Below are 17,093 nucleotides of genomic sequence, written 5' to 3' on the forward strand. Positions count from 1 at the left end.
AAATTTGTAAAGCCTAATCTGAGACTTGAAACTCGTCTGATTAAAGAATTGAAATTGTTGTGCTATGACAGAAGACGCAGACTGAGGGTTCCTCATTCTTCAGACAGCGTGTTCCAAAGAGTTCAGGAATTCTGACAGAACTTCCTCATCACATTTCATGTACCTGAAACATGCCTGCTCACATGCAATGCTGAAATGACGTGTCAATAAATGTGAATATTTTGTCTTTTTTTTTCTTTTTTTTTACTTTATGGTAATGAACAGTGAGATGTATAATTCCTGGTGGAAAGGTTAAAAGGCATCAGTTGAGAATATTGTGTTTTATGATGTTTTTTCTTTCCATCTGAAAAACTTAGAGAATACACATAATAATAAATAATATCATAATATACAATATCATATTCATATTATTAGATTTCACTCACTCGCAATGTGTACTTACCTTTATTCTAATAAATCAATTGAAACTCTTCTCTTCTGAGACTTGACGTAAAACCCCAAATGCCTAACAGTATCATCTCGCGAGACTTGCTCCGCTTGTTCTTTCAGGGTGTCAGCTGACCACACTGGGAAAATTTGTTACCGAAACTATCTAGCTTAGTACAGCCATGTCCCATATCAGCGATCAATTTTTTGATCGGTTACGGCGTACAAAGCGTGTGCTGAAGCCATATAATATCTAAACATTTTACAGCAGATATATCCTTGAATCCGAGTCTACTGAATCGGTAAGATATTTATGTTTTTTGCCAGTTGAAGCTGTCGCTACGTTGGGTCGGCGTTATTGCCCTTGCCCTAGTATCACGTTTGTTATGATGCTAACATGAACCAGTCGGCATATCAGCTGTACATAATGTTAATTAGCAGTCACATTTACCGTTAGCGTTAGTAGGATCACTGTGTTTGTCTGTGGAAGCTCGGAGAACATAGTTTTTAATTTACAAACACATCTTCCGACCACAGCTAGCAAACTGTAAATAGCAGCCTTAGCTAACGTTTAAAATCCCCCACAATGCTAAGTGAAAGTATTCAGATAAACCATCCACGGAGACGTAAGGTACGCCAGTCTGTTTATGATTAGCTGCCCATTATCATCATTAACCAACCCTATGGAGAGCGGCCTTGAGTGGAGATTGACCCCTTGTTATTTCCATTTGTCTACTTTAAACAAGTTCGGTAACTGACTGTAAGTGAATGTACCTTGTCAATTCTCCAACGTGTTATTGAGGAGGTGTAAGTCAATGCTAACGAGGTTAGATTGAAACTTTAAAATTAGCACTACACCTGACTGATAGAGCAGCCAGTCTCGTTACATAATGTTTATCGTAAAGTGGAGAAAGCTGTGACGGGTGCCTGCAAGGGACAACAGTGGCAGTGGTCTTAGCTCTGGAAGCTAGCGGCACAAGTTTGAACGTCTCTAATATTTTGTTATGCTTATATTGAATAGATGTATAATTAGTAATTAGAGGTGTGAAACGCCCTCGAAAGAGAAACTGTCAGATTGAGAGAGAAGATGTCTCCCTCAGCTGATGTGAGTAACACTTCCAACCGAGATAAGATAAGATAAGATAAGACTTTATTGATCCCACACCGGGGCAAGTAAGTCTTTGCAGTCAGCAAGTATTAAAAAAGCAAAAACAGTGGTTCAGAAAGGGTCAAGATAAATAGTATACAGGATATAGAATAAAAAGATAATAAAAAAATATATTTACATACTGTTGTACCAAATACTACTGCCTTATTCTTATGAGAAAACTACCAATGTTGTATGTTGTACTGCACTTGAGAAGCACTGTTTCATAGAAAGGACATTGAATTTCACCAGCCTATGTATATGCACAATATGTACAGTTTCTAAATGTCTCACATGAGATTTCTTTCCCTCAGGGTCCGACACCATGCTAGCCACAGTGACTGCTGTGGTTAGGTTTGCTCAATACAATGGCAGTACTTCACCCTCACCATTAGAGAACACATCAGTATTCCCAACTTGGCAACCAGACACTGAAGCCAACATCAGCAAGCCTCACAAATGTCTGCAAGTTCTGTATGAGGACATAGGAGACTCCAGGTATATGGAAGTGGAAATCATTTACAGCAGACTGCACAAAATATCTGTATTTGCTCCATCTTGACTGCATTTAAAGTCACATATTTAGAACGTTCTGCATTATCCCTTCAACATTCATCTCTGTGTCTCAGGGTGAGGTTCTGGGACATTTTACTGCTTGTGCCTAATGTGGCCTTCTTCGTGTTCCTGATGTGGAAGCTGCCCTCAGCCAGGGCGAAGATTCGACTCACCTCTAGCCCCATCTTCATCACCTTTTACTTGCTGGTAGGACATATACTACAGCAACACCAATATACAGTATTAAGTGATTATCTTGAGCCTGACATCATGCTTTGCAGTATTTCAGCCCATACTTTCTTCAATCTTGTCTTCATTCTCAGAACTGGTAGAACTTTTAGGGTCAAGAGATTTCACTGCTGTATTGATCCCCCAAAAAGTCTGAGCAGACAATGACTCTGTTAACACCTCGTTCTTCTTATCTTGTCTCACAGGGCGAGTTTTTATTGTATTCAGAAGACAGACTCTTTTACATGGGCTAACATGTTCTGTACTATATTCCTTTAGGTGTTTGTTGTAGCAGCGGTCGGAATCACCCGGGCCGTCGTGTCCATGACTGTCAGTGCTTCCAGCGCTGCCACCATCATAGACAAAGTGAGGAAACACATGAAGTATGAGTAACATTTCTGGAGTGCACATGGCTGTTGAGTAAATCTTGGAAATTAAAAGCTCATTCTGTAATTCAGATGTAATGAGTAGTTAGCCACGCCGCTACCAAAATTCAAAACCTGGTACTTATTACAGCCTTATCGTACCAGCGTGTGGTGGAACATACAGCTTCAGGGGAAACCAGCCTTTCTAAACAGACTGGGTCTTTTCTGGTGAAAAATAATTTGGGATTTTTTGGAGTTTGATAGTGTGGTTGGTGTTTTTGTTTCTATGTAGCACATGACCGATTGCAGGTTTACGTCATAAATAATTTCCCCATACTGAAGTAGCAGTCACCATATCCTGTCATAGGCATCTTTTATTAAATATCCAGAGTGGCTGATGTGAGCTTTAGCATGACTTTGTTGGGCTTTGGTGTCTAAAAGGAAAGGCATGGCTGACATTCCTCACATACCGGACAGATCCCTATGGAGTTCAGTGATGGACCAACTGTTCCCATAGCGCTGTTATGGCTGGAAAAAGTACAAATGATTGTATAACGCTTTGGAATGTGACCTGACCTGTCGAGTTTTCCTTATGTGCTGAGTAATACGTGTCACAACACAGCCGGCCAACTCTGCCACAGTAGACCCTCATGATGTTTATTGTCATCTTAGGTGCTGTGGGAAATCACCCGCTTCTTCTTGCTGGCTATTGAGCTCAGTGTTATCATCTTGGGACTGGCTTTCGGTTAGTTTGCTCTACTGGTTTCAGTTCTCACTTACTGTGGATGTGAACATTTTCTGTCTCTTTTCACGTGACACAATAGTTTCCAGTGAATGTAACGCAATGTCTGCGCAGCTTTTCTTTCTGTTAATCCTCTTTCTGAATTCATTTATCAGGTCACCTGGAGAGCAAGTCGAGTATAAAGCGTGTCCTGGCTATCACTGCTGTGCTGGCTCTGGGCTACTCCATCACGCAGGTAATGACAGATGATAAGAGGTCAGATAATGTTAAAAACATCAGCAGGATGTTTTTGGTAAATTTTTATTCTGCATGTAATTAAAGTGAATGAGACATTGTTCCAGGGCACACTAGAGATCCTGTATCCAGACAGTCACCTTTCTGCTGAGGACTTCAACATCTACGGTCATGGAGGACGGCACTTCTGGTTGGCCAGCTCCTGCTTCTTCTTCCTGGTCGGTAGTCTGTAACCAGGCAGCAGCATCAGCAGCAGCATAAACTCACATCTGACAGATACCTGAAAACTGATGTTTGTTTGTTTTCATAGGTGTACTCTTTGATTGTCATCTTGCCTAAAACTCCAGTGAGAGAGAGGATATCTCTTCCATGTGAGTTCATTGCAGCAAAGATCTGAATTTATAGCATTGAAAGCGTTTGTCCTCAGTTTCCCATGAATCTTTGTTCTGCTTCCTTTGTCCAGCCAAGAGGAGTTTCTACGTGTACGCTGCCATCCTGTCTTTACTGAACTTGGTCCAGGGCCTGGGCAGCGCTCTGCTATGTGCTGGAATCATAGAGGGACTCTGGTCAGTGTCATCCTTTGGAGTATTATACTGCGTAAATAGATCTGTAGGAGTATTTTAGGAAGAGAGATAAGTTGTGTGTATTTTTGGCTTCAGGGCAACTTTGGCTATAAAGCATTGGCTTTGTGCAGCAGAAGCTTTTCAGAGTAATGTCCTCAATATGGAGCCATTTTTTAAAACCTTTCTAATTCAATTTGTTGGCTGGGTTGCAATGAGGGGTTTGTGGGGTCCTGTGAAGTTATGTTTAGATGAGAGGATGAGATGATAAGAGATGTTTTCCTGTCATCAGACACCTGTTGATTGCTCTCTCTGTCTCTACTGAAGGTAATAATATCCTGTAGCTTTTATTGGGACTGTTTACACAGTTTGATACCTGCCTTTATTTTGTCTCTTCTAACCAGCTGTGTGGATGTCACCACCTTCCTGTACTTCTCTACCTTTGCGCCGCTCATTTACGTCACATTCCTCAAGGGTTTCTTTGGGTTTGTACAAAGAGTCTTGTAAAATATACAGAATACTTTATAGTTGCACTGAAGACAGTTGACCCCGCTTCTTCCTGTTTTTCACTTCTTTCTTCTTGTCCACAGTTCAGAGCCCAAGATCCTGTTCTCCTACAAGTCACAGGTGGATGAGCCAGATGAAAGTGATGTCAACCTTCCCCCAACCATCGCTGCGACCATTGGCCGTAAGGAGCTGACCGACCAGGGCCTCTACTACTCCTCCACCCAGATCGATGGTTCTGGTCCTGGCAGCTCTCGTATGGTTGGAGCATACCTGGATGATGTTGCCTCAGGACCCTATGGGTCCAGCAGCATTAACAGCATTGAGGCAGACCGCTGGAGACCCGTCAATGCCTGAGATAGTGATGTAGCTGGACTTGTTGTGCTTGTGTAATGTGTTAGGCAGGGTGGCGATCAGAGTTGGCAAAAAAAAGAAAAAGGAAAAAAACGAATCAGAACAAAGAAGTTGGACACCAAGAAAAGTTTGTCTTGGTCTTGCTTTGACGCCAGGATAAGTTGAAAAGTGGACACTTGAGGAGAGACCTTGCAAGCCCATTATCTGGAGGACTGTGAATTTAGTGATTGCTTTTGTAACACTGTTGCCAGAGTGCACTGCTGCTGTAGCTCCACACTCGGAGTACTGTCCCTCATTGCGGCTCCGACAGACTCTGTGTTGACTCTGCTCCACAGGCTCTTAAACCTGGGAGCTTACTGACTTCTCTCCGCACATTTTCTGTCATTCCAGCATCACGCATCAGCTGCTCAATCCTCAGTGATGACATTTTAATGCCATTTTAAGTACCCGAGTCTTTAAACTCTATCTAACATTGTTTTGATGGCGACTCAACATCTTTAACTTCCCACTAAAAGCTTTGAGTAACAGTATCTTTGTTATCTGCTGCCTTGTATTAGACCATATTTACACCTGGTATTAAAATGCGATCTGGAGGAAAAATGCATGTTAATGCAAGGTGTAAATGCATCGTGATCAGATCAGCCTGACCCCATCTGGAGGTGGTGTGGCTTGCATTGTGTTTGGATCTTAGGAAGGTGTAAACACAATCTGTACAATGTGGTGGCAGCCACACAAGCGAACATCGATACGGACTTTTGTTTTTAGCTAACATAAAATATAGGTTGTTCAAATTTAGTGAGAGAGCAACCGAGACAGCTTAAAGAGACACACCTCTAATTACTAAGCATACATCTTTTCTGTGCCATGTTGATTCAACAGAACTGTGTGAAAAATAAAAGCAATACAGGCGGGAAATGAATGAATGATATACAGTAAGAAATAACTGTGCAACAGTGCATCGTACTCATCTGTGCAGCTAATGTGCTGTTAACGAGGCTTTTAATTTATCTAGCCACAGAGTAGCCACATCAGGACAAACAGGCAATATTTTTATACAAAGAAAGGAGTAATGAATTTGTTGCAGACAGCATTTCACAAAGTTTAGAAAGTTTCCCTAACGCAACTCACAAAAGTCAGATTTTTTTTAAGGCAGTCTGATTTTCCACCACCTCAAATTACTTAAGCACAGGTTTTCCTCTGGAGGACAGAGATCGAATCACAGAGAGGATAACAAGAATCTGTTCAAAATTCAACGTGTAATGACTCACTAAGGAAATCAGTAACCCATAAATCCAGGCATTGCATTCATGTTAAACATGACAGTCTTTTGACAGAGCAAATCTCAACTTGCTTCTCAAACATAAGCTTTCCACCCTTCATTTCTCTCCTCTTGTTTTTATTTTGTGCTTTTGCTTGAATTTCTTAAACCAGATTAATCATTCCAGCTACTGAAAGCACATTTGTTAGCTTCATAGTCATTCAGCACATTATTACGTGCATTATTTGAACAACAAATGTGCAGAAACCTTTTTGTTGTATTCCAAATTAAACGTGCCCTCATTTCATATCAGCATGTCTAATTCAGCTTTGCTTTCTGCAGGAGGTTAAGTTTTTATTTTGCTGCTAACATTTTTTCCCCATGTCCAGAGATTCCCTGAATGTTAATAGTGGTGAAATTAGACCATAAACAATATTGCTCAATTTTACGGTATCAAATGAGGTTGTTGATAAAGTTTTATTATATTGATATTGATTTTAAATTCCCTTAGAGTGAGAGAGGCTCAGGCAGTTGTGTCAAAGAAAGGTAATTTTAAAAGAGAAAACGTTATCATTCTGATCAGTTTTGGGCTTAAATGGTTTGATTCTTGGATCAGCTCATGAAATCAGTTATTATGATACCTCGTGGTTTTACTGCAATATCATACTTCAGTCTTTTAAAACCACCTCACATCACATTCCCTTATGCCAACAAAGGAAATATGATGTTTGTGAGTTTTCCCCTGAAAATGTTGTATGTTTGGTGTGGATGATTTGCTGTACTTCAGGTGGCAGTATTCCTAGACAGTGGTGACCTGTATGCAGTAAATAAAGAATTACTTATTTTTTCATAATGTTAAAGCAACAACACAGTAAAGGAGATGGGTATTTTCAAGATATTACAGTATTTGCCAGACTCTTGAAATATTTTATATTCAAGCATGAGTGCTGCTGACAACTGCTCTATGACTTGGAGTTGGCATCGTGATTAGGAAATCGGTTTGCTGTTTGATGGCACATGTTCATGAGGTACATGTTAAGGAATTGGAGGTCCAGGCTCTTGATACACAAGATGTTTGATGTGTAAATCATTTTGCAAATGATCTGTAAATTGCCTTTTTATTTAAGTGCATTGATTGTATGATACTCAGCCCATATTAATGCAATGTATTGAACATTCCATGACCTTCAGAATAAACCATGGACTTGGATCTGTTTGTTTTGGGGATGGGACAAGACGCCACGCCGTGGCTTGCTTTAAGTCAGCGGTCCCCAAACTGTTTTGCACCACGGACCGGTTTCACGCAAAGCAATAATTTGCCGGACCGGCAGAGAAACGAATAAACACAGATTATTAAAAATACCACTGACCATTACCCTGAATGTAGTTGTTGTAATTAGCGGGAGCCCTGCGCTTGTTTCTTTTCAACGAGAAGGCTTCATTGCCCCATTTGCGAGCCTGTCGCCACCTATTACGCAGAGCGGACTTGGTGCCTGAGAATCACCTGAAACGATAAACCCGTATTTTAAATACAGCTTTCTTATTCTTGTAGGCTCTTCTTCTTCTGTCTCATCATTTGGCCTTTTCCCCTGTCCGAAGAAGCTATCCGTAGACGTTTGTTTTTTACTCATTTTTACTAGCATTTTTAAAAGCTTTACTAGCTTTTTTACTCCCGCATCACGTGACGAGCGGTGCGCAGAGGTACAGGCGGATGCACCTGATTTTCAAAACAACTTCTTTCAGAATCTGATGATCAATAAAATATTTTTTGTTCAGTCTCTCTGTGCGTCCCGGTACTGGTGGTAGGGGACTGCTGCTCTAACGTACTGTAACTGTAACTGTTCTTATCAGTGTTATCAGTGTGTGTGTGTGTGTGTGTGTGTGTGTGTGTGTGTGTGTGTGTGTGTGTGTGTGTGTGTGTGTGTGTGTGTGTGTGTCCACTGCAGTTCGACTACGAACCAGAACCTAGGTGGTTGGGACCGCTGCTTTAGGTAATTCAGTATATTCAAAGTCATGATAGGACTCCACTCTGTGGTGTCATATGGTAACTACACCCCGGGAAAGGGCTTTTTCTACACATTTAAAATACATTTCCTCGTGTGTAGGTGGAGCGACTATTTGTCCTTTATTCTGTTTCCCTTCATAGTGATTACTGTGAAAAGCTTTACATGTCAGGCTTCGCATTAGACTACAGTAGGACTACAATTCCCACCTACCCCAGGTCGATTTACGCTACACGACCGTGAGTCATAGGGTCTGATATCTTTCATCCAGCGAATGAGCTTTGAGGATACTGCAGCGCCAGAATGACCTTTATTGAAGTGTGTTAAGCACCGGTCGCTGTGGCGGCGACTCCAGCCGCTGTCTCATATATGTGTCCCTGTCCCAGCACTGGACAGGGTTCTTACTGTTATTTACAGTCCGGTGGGAACAAGACCGCTGGTCAACATGGGGGGTAACAGCAGCGCGACTCGGAAAGTGTCATTTGGACTGGACGAAGACGAGAAGGTCACAGTAATTGAAGGAGTGAAGGTAAATAAAACGTATTGTCTTTCTGTTACAATTAAGAGCAGGCGTAACGACTAACTGAAGCTAATAACGGTTAACTAGCTGTGGTTTCGGTTTAAAGCGCTGAATAGATGACCGGTGCCATGTCCTCACATGACACCGGTCATACCCCCTCTGTCTGTCTCCCTTATGAGCAGTTAACGGTACTCATGTTACTCTGGGGTTAGCAGGCTACCCTTGTAACAGCTTGATGAATTACGACGTGCGGCTAGTCAAATGAAATGGACATTTACGCGGCCATAACGCAGTGCAACGATAACATGCTCGCGAAGTTTCCACAGTGTCATACAGGTTGGCACGCGCATTCAAGTGGACGGCAGACGTTAAGAAACAGTTTCATAACAACAGTATTTGTCCCACCTGTGAACCTGTAAATTGTACAGTAAGTGTGTAAGTTCATGAAGTGTTCATGTGTTGGTCATGTGGGCAGATGTCTGTCTTACTGTTCTGGTTGTTCAGTGAGGTCAGTCTGGTAGAGAAGTACGTGACTTGCTCAAGGGCACTACGCCAGGCTGGATGATTGAGTTTTCATTGGAAGCTTTACAAGACACACAACTGTCCTGTATGTACAACAAGAGGCTTGTATTTGTGTGTGTGTGTATTACTCTTGTTGTGGGGACATGAATCTGTTTACACAGTCACATTGTGGGAACTTGTGGGTTTAGGTTCAGGTTAAGGTCAGGGTTAGACGAGGAGTGGTTATGGTGAGAGTAAGTCTCCAGGAAATGAATGTAAGTCCATCCAGTGTCCCCAAAAGTGAAGGAAACATGACTGCATGCATGCGTGTGTTAATGTGCACATTTGGCTGATTCTCACATTCCTGTCCAGCTCTCAGAGGATGTGCTCCGGCGGATGAGGGAATCTCAGGGGCTTGACAGCGCCAAGCCACCATCTTCATCAGACAGTTACAAACCACCATCAAGTGAGTCCAAGTCAGAGACGTTTCCTTTTTCTTGCGGAGCTCCCACTGGGTAGGCCCTCCGTGTTAGAGCACGTGTCCTCATGTGGTGCCAAATGCGAACAGTATCAGCATAAAGGTCAAATCTATTGCTGTGTGAGAGAGCAGAGTATAGCTAACATAAGCTGTGTTATTTATGTGCTCACCTTTATCAGAATATTTACAGTCTGTGTGTGTTTATGAATATTAATGTGATTTAAGTTATATCTGACTTGATAATTTGGTCAGCATTATAGAGAATGGTTTTAAAAGCGGCCTTGTTTCGGTCAACATAGGATAGATACGTCTGTAAGACAGCTGTTATGCCCGCAGTGAAGACAATTGACCAGACTTGAACCCCTCATAAAGCGGTAGCCATTTGTTGCTCTTTCTACGTTGTTCTGCAAATTGATCTGTATTGTATTTGCTAATAGTATTGATATTTATCCCACTTGATTTTCAGGTCCAAAACCAACAGGACCCTCCAGTACAGAAATACAAGAAGAAATCCGCAAAAAGTAGGTGCTCATTATGTCAAGGTCGCTGTTCGTTTTTTGTTGTTATTCAACCATATTTGGTGAAGGACCTGCTATAACTTTGCATGTCATGTTTTATGATGCAGTAGTACTGGGTAACTCGGTAAGAGTCACTCACCTTAGATGTCAGTTATAATTTCAGCTTGGACAATAGTAGAATTTTTGATCCTAATGTGCATTTAAGTTGGGCCTTCTGTGTTGACACAGGCAGCTAATAGCCAGTGGAGGTGACGTGTAAAATAGCAGGCATTTGATGCTAACATGCAGTGAACATGTGGAGTGACCTGTCAACACTGCCAGCGCTCATTTACTCTGTCTGTGTAACAAGCGTGTTGCTATGTTGCTGGAATGCGCATATACTTGTCTGAGCCACAATACGTATACGCACTCTGACTGTAATGCTGTTTCCTGGAAGTTTGTTAGAGTAATATTCAGGAAGTGACTTGATGCTACACTTTGATTTGAATGTAACAGATTCCACACAACAATTCATGAATGATTGTTGTTGTTGCTATAATCATCATTCATTAAAACCCCACTGGGTAGCTCTCTGTTTGAACAAGAACTTGCATGATCAGCAGACTTTCACTGGATAAGTAAAGGTCAAAGATTAAAACTGTTTTTATCTTCCTCTACTTTAGCTTTGAGCGTCAACAGGCCCTGGTGCAAGAGCAATTGGCCCAACTGGCTCAGAGAGAGAGAGAGTCAGCAGCAACCACGGGACTGGATGAGCTGACCCCTGCCCTCATCATAGAGAAAGGAAAGGCCCATGAAGAGCAAGAAAAGGCCAAGATACTGGTGAGTGGTGGTTTCTGGGTCTATACTGGCAGTCCTCCACTAGTGGGTCTGATGAGTTGCACTTTGTTACACTGAAAATCCCCCAAAACTGTTGATTTGATGCCTTAATGTATACTTTGTTGAAATAGCAAACAACCTGCATTACACAAAATTTGTGTCCATATAACAGTGTACTTTAAAGAAGGAGTTCATCAAGCATTTATTGAATCAGATTTATCCATCCATCCATCCATTTTCTATGCCGCTTATCCCTTTCGGGGTCGCGGGGGGGCCAGAGCCTATCTCGGCTGTCAATGGAGAGAACCCACGCATGCACGGGAAGAACATGCAAACTTCACACAGAAAGGCCTGACCCGGGAATCGAACCGGCGACCTTCTTGCTGTGAGGCACGCACACTACCTGCTGCTCCACCGTGCAGCCGATCAGATTTATCAAAACAATAAATATTATTTACTTTACTTTCCTTTCCCTCGCTTAGTTTTTGTGTCCTTGTAAGTTGCAGGGGATAAAGGCATTCATCCCCCCCATGTTCAACTCTTTTGAGCACATTTACACCTGGCTCACTTTAACATAAGTGTACTAACATTTGTGTTCTCACTCAACATTTAAAAGTTAGAAAGCAAATTGTCTGAGACATAATTTCACTGCTTTCTTATCAGGTCATCTCAGCGACTTGTTGGCCACAGGCTGGTTGAGTTTGGTCACTCAAGTTAAGGTTAAGTGACCAAACTTAACCTTACATTTTAATATTTTAAACATTTAGCAGACATTTTCAGATCATCAAATATATGTATAGAAGTAGCAAATTTTATCTCTTATGGCTAAGAGGCAATGTTCTATAATCAACATGACTTGATTAAAGATTTTACACTTTAGATTCTTGTATTATTTAGCAGGAATAAGAAAGTTTTTTCCCCTCAGAAACCTTCTCTAGTAGTCAACAGTACCCTCTGCTGTTTAGACTTTGAATGGCACCTCTGCGCTCCAACCCTGGTTTCTGTGTTTGCAGACTGCAAACCTTAGACTGAGTGATTAAGATATTCTAAATATGATGCTATACTTGCTGTTTAAATGCTAGTAATGCTGGAGTCGAGATGTTCTTTGTTGCGTTGTTGTGCTTTTCAGTGATTGCACTGTTTTTGTATCACTAATGCAGCACAGACCTCAGTCGTTCCACAGCTGTTCACTGCACTGAATAGACTACGTGAGTGGTGTGATGGCAGAGATGTACAGTATCTGTACTTTATCAGAGTAGGGAAATCCTTAAAGCCTGCTGGTATACAAGCATGGGCATCTATTTCAACAGGCTATATTAAAAATTACATTATTATTGGACATATTGGACGGAAACAGGAGCATGACCGATGCTGTCTTCTATGAATGTTAACCCCTGCCTTTCAGCAGTAGCCTTGTTTCTAAAACACCATGTAAACAAGAAAGTTATTCTTTTCTTCTACGCATTTAGATGTAGATATTGTCCTGATTATTGTCTGCATGAGCTTTCTGTGATAGTTCTACTTTGTCACTTTTTCAAATGTGCTTGTTGACACGTGCTCTTATTAAATTCAGCATTCAGACGATAATGAGTCAACCAACAGTGTAGTGTGTGGGAGTGAAAGAGAGGTGATTGCCAGAGAGATTTGTATGTTTAACAAGTGTGTGTGTGTTAACCCTGGAGGGGCTGTTTCCGATGTTTCTTAGATGTAATTATTAACAGTGATCTATTGCCAATTATTAATTTGCGACTCCCTCCTTGGTGTTTTTTTCGCTTGCTTTTCTTTGGTAAAATTAAACAGTGTGAGTTTCCTACAGTCCTAACTCTCTGTCTCTTTCCTCTCCAATTGATTTGTCCTGCAGTGCCTTTTCAGTGGGCCAGCCAGCTGTAATGAATACTGAATGAAGCCGCTGGCTTAGCTTACACTGATATGTGCTCCAGTCATTTAATGATGTTGCATCGCAATGAGAAACTGAGCACTCTTTCCTCACAGCTTTATTTTCTACGTTTTCTCACATGACAAGTCAATACAGCCTGTCAGTGAGTGTGTGTGCGTAGATGTGTCTTTGTGTGTGTAGAAGGTTGTGGTTGCACAGAGTGGAAAATGAGTATTGACCCAACTCTGTCATTGTTGATTGGTGTGTTTGACAGGTTTTAACGTCTTTTTGTCAACGCTTGGATTAAAGGTTTCTCGTGTGTGTTTGTGTCTTGTGTGTGTGTGCATGCTCAATTTAAAGGATGCTTGGAGTTGAGTGATATACAGGTATAAACCAGAATCTGTGCGTTTAAGTAAACAGAAGGGGGAACTTTTTGCTGCATTCAGATGTTGATAGAATTGAAGTAGAGCATTTGTGAGAAGCCTAGACAGCATGTATCTCCCCCATGGCCTCTCTGTTCCCACCTTTTCCTCTTTCTCACCTGTCCTTCCTGTTCACTCTCACCTCTGATTCTCACTTTTTTTCTCCTTAACTGTCTAACACATTCATTGTTCCCCTCTTGATTTCACTGCTGTCAAAAAATGTGACACATATTTAACAAACCCCCCAAAAGACCTGGATCCTAGCATAATTCACTCCTAGGATTAAAAAGAAAGATGCAGTAGTATATATATTTTGTGCTGTATTGCTTCATCTTTTGAGGAGATTGAACGTACCTGGGAATCGGATTCAAGAGCTCTGCTGCTAGAAAATCTCTGTGCTTAGCAGGTGGGCTTCTCACTGTTCTTTGCATTTTCCGTCGACCTTGCATCCCCCAGCAGCATCACAGCGAGAGGCTTCAAGAGCAAGTCTCTCCACCCCCCGACATTTCCCTACTCCACCTTAAAAGGCTCCACTTTGAGTAGTTTGGGAGCCGTCTTATTCCCAGAGGAGAAGACACGCACAGAGACATACACTTTCACACACATTGCTGCGACACTATCACGATACACGAATGTATATAGTATGCCACCCACCAAGCCTGTTTCCCCATGTGCACTCCTTGCTCCCCAGCAAGTAGGCTTTATGTTAGTGTTGGGGTGAATAGGAGGTGAAGGAGGTGTTGAGGCAACACCAACACCTGTCAGAGAACTGAGCTCCTCACACTGCCTCAGGCTGCCTGTCACAAACACTCACATTAGCCATTTACTCCTGTCTCTGCGCCACCCGCCACAGCTGGGACTATGTGTGTGTGTATGTATATATAAATCTGCGTCTGTATGTATCTGTGCTTGTGCATACCTGTGCATTAAACAGGCTCTGAGTCAATTTGCATCAGAGGGAGGTGTGTGTGTGCAGGTGTGTTATGGGGGATATCTGCCTGCAACATTCCATGTTATACTATATTTTTGAGCGCTGTGTATATTGTATTTTTAAGCTTTTTTATACTGTTGTTCAGTTTCCACATGTGGCATCTGAAAGTGTTAATTCCTTCCTTCTCATGCCATATTTTTTCATGTTGTGTATGAATGTCTAATTTTAGCTCATTTAGGTCTACTACTGATTACCAGTATGTGACATTACTGCTGCAGAAGTGTCAAGGAGAAGGTCGTTCAAAGGGGAAAGCTCGAAGTGTGTCTCAGAAAAAGCTTTATCAGAAAAAGCTTTATTGCTTTTATTCTCAAATTACTTTCCTCTCATTCTCACTTTCTGCACTGTCTGTGTTCATTGCAGTCGCCACCATTCAGCACTGTATTGGCAATAGTTGAGGGAGAAACGTTGTGTCAGAGGAAAAAATAGTGCCACTGAAATCGGGATCAACTTCAGAACACTGGCCATAACTGATGAGCTGTAATAGTTGCAGAATATCCCTCCACTTTCACACTTTTTTTTATTAAAATTGCACAGTTGACATTTTTTGCCAAGTGCTGCTTCTGCTCCACATTTCCTCATTGTCATTTTGATGTCCAGCTTCTCATCCCACCTGCAGAAGTGCTCTCCAAAAAGTGTGTACAAACTGGCCTTTTTGATGTCACCCTACCTTTTTCTGAGACTACATTTAAGCCTCAACAGTTGCACTTTGAGTGAAGACACAGGAGACAACAAGTTACATTAACACCTAGTCTCTTCTCCCCTCATTTCGTTCATTAGCACCTCCTGTGTTTGTTTTCTTCCCCCGACTATTCTCTCTGCCTCAGAGGTGTCATTCGTGCCACAAATAAATGCTATTAGTATGCACAGGCATTCAGTGCTGAGCAGCTCCCACACACAAGCACGCACACACAGATAATAACAAGCATCTGCTTTAAGCTATTGAATTGCAGAAGCTTCCCAGGTGGGTGAGAAGAATAGAGTTTACTACCTGTTTGGGGGTCGCGGGTGAATGTTTGTAACCTGTCAGTTGATTTGCTTTCAGTCTATATTTAAAGCCAGCTTTTATCTGCTGTCTCCATTGCAAAACCAGTGATGGACAACAAGATTACAGGGTGCTGTTTTAATTCACACCAGTTTAGTCCAAAGTCCCATATGGAGAAATTTAAATGACAACTTAACATTGAAAAGATGCAGATAGATGTAAACTCATCAGATATGGAGGGCAGCAGTCATTCACTCAGCTGACATTTTGAGTGTTTACAGTCATCTCAGTGTTACAAACTCCTATTAAAAGTGTGTATTGTAGTGTAGTAGATATGCATGTTTTAGTGTTACATGTGTTTGGATTTTGAATGTCTCTGAATCAGTTCAAGTGACCTTAATTCCCCTCTATCCACCTCTACTGTATTCTTCTCCTTCCAGAAGTTTATTAGCCCTGGAGGCCATTTTCATATAAATTTCAGTGTGGAAAATAGGTTACTCCACGCGTCATACCATCTTGCTCCTCGTACTTCTCTTCAAACCCAGGAGGGACATTTCCTTGAATCCCACGAACTTATCAGTAAATCATATTTTGAAACAGTGGGATCAAATTGACACTTTGCTTTCAGTCTACCATATTTTCCCCCACCATTAGAATTTCACATTTTAGCTGAGATTTGATTATGATAAAACCATGCAACTGCAGGCTGTCACAGATTGTATGTAAAAAAAAATTGACATCCTTTATTCAACTGTGAATAACAACATCTGGATCTGAGAATTCTGTCAGCTGTGATAAAAGACAATGCGCCCATTTGGTCATTCCTTATCACCCTGTCTTCTCACCCCTCCTCCTTGCTTTAGCAACCTAGCCAGATTGTTGTGTGGGCAGTTAACCAGCAAATCAGGTAGATTTCTCATGTCATGTATATTATTTAATTTTTATCATATCACTTTTTGAGGTGTTTCAATTCCCTTGCAGTGTAGTCAGACCCACCCTGTTCTGTTTTACATCACATTCAACCACATATTACCTGTGGCTGCAGATTTTGCGTGATTTGTTGGTATGTCTACTACTCGGGTGAGGAAACTAGATGTAATCCCGTAATTAGTCACTAGATGGCATTGTTGAAGCATGTTCGTTTTACCAAGGGCTATAAAGCAGGAGGGATGCTGCTCTGCACAGCATCATGTGCTCCTGGACAACATGTTCTCCCAGCATTTATTCCTCCTCCTCTGTCTTTTTATCTTTCTCTTCTCAACCTCTCAGTCCCTGTCCTGTGTGCGTGCGTGCGTGTGTGTGTGCGCGTGTGTGCGATGACTCAGAGTGAAGCAATTTGACACTGTCCAAAAGAAAGATGATGAAAACCAGGGTGAAAAGCCCAACATTCATTAAAGTCAGACCTGAGATGACAAACACTCCAGCCACTGACCACCACAGCGGATGATGCCACACATGTTAACAGTATTGCCCCGCTGCTGTGGAGAAGCACCAGGAAATGACACTTGACAAGGCTGGAAAATGTGGTTTGCCCTGATTATGCAGCCTTTCACATACAAGACGTTCTCGCTCACCAGCAGGCACCCCTGCTGTGTAAGTCTTTAAGACATTTG

The 17,093-nt window shown here is 41.8% G+C and overlaps 2 protein-coding genes across 6 annotated transcripts in view; both read left to right on the forward strand.

The window, feature by feature from the left end:
- Positions 1-559: 559 nt before the first annotated feature.
- tpra1 (transmembrane protein, adipocyte asscociated 1) lies at positions 560-7,583 on the forward strand. Its single transcript, XM_070959428.1, has 11 exons — positions 560-728; positions 1,888-2,071; positions 2,203-2,335; positions 2,636-2,722; positions 3,394-3,466; positions 3,619-3,698; positions 3,805-3,915; positions 4,008-4,068; positions 4,161-4,263; positions 4,662-4,742; positions 4,848-7,583. The coding sequence occupies exons 2-11, from the start codon at positions 1,899-1,901 to the stop codon at positions 5,116-5,118; spliced, it is 1,173 nt and encodes a 390-aa protein (XP_070815529.1). The 5' UTR covers positions 560-728; positions 1,888-1,898; the 3' UTR covers positions 5,119-7,583.
- A 1,058-nt stretch (positions 7,584-8,641) lies between these two features.
- chchd6b (coiled-coil-helix-coiled-coil-helix domain containing 6b) overlaps positions 8,642-17,093 on the forward strand; it is a 95,160-nt gene continuing 86,708 nt past the window's right edge. For 4 of the 5 annotated variants that reach the window (XM_070959975.1, XM_070959979.1, XM_070959977.1 and 1 more), the window contains exons 1-4: positions 8,668-8,905; positions 9,770-9,863; positions 10,342-10,396; positions 11,056-11,212. In XM_070959975.1, the coding sequence (XP_070816076.1) occupies positions 8,822-8,905; positions 9,770-9,863; positions 10,342-10,396; positions 11,056-11,212 (390 nt within the window). In that variant the 5' untranslated portion in view covers positions 8,668-8,821. Of the gene's footprint in view, positions 8,906-9,769; positions 9,864-10,341; positions 10,397-11,055; positions 11,213-17,093 lie in introns of all 5 variants that reach the window. The other variant, XM_070959980.1, reaches the window with a different exon arrangement.

Source organism: Chaetodon trifascialis, chromosome 3, assembly GCF_039877785.1.
Source record: "Chaetodon trifascialis isolate fChaTrf1 chromosome 3, fChaTrf1.hap1, whole genome shotgun sequence".
Lineage (NCBI taxonomy): Eukaryota > Metazoa > Chordata > Actinopteri > Chaetodontiformes > Chaetodontidae > Chaetodon > Chaetodon trifascialis.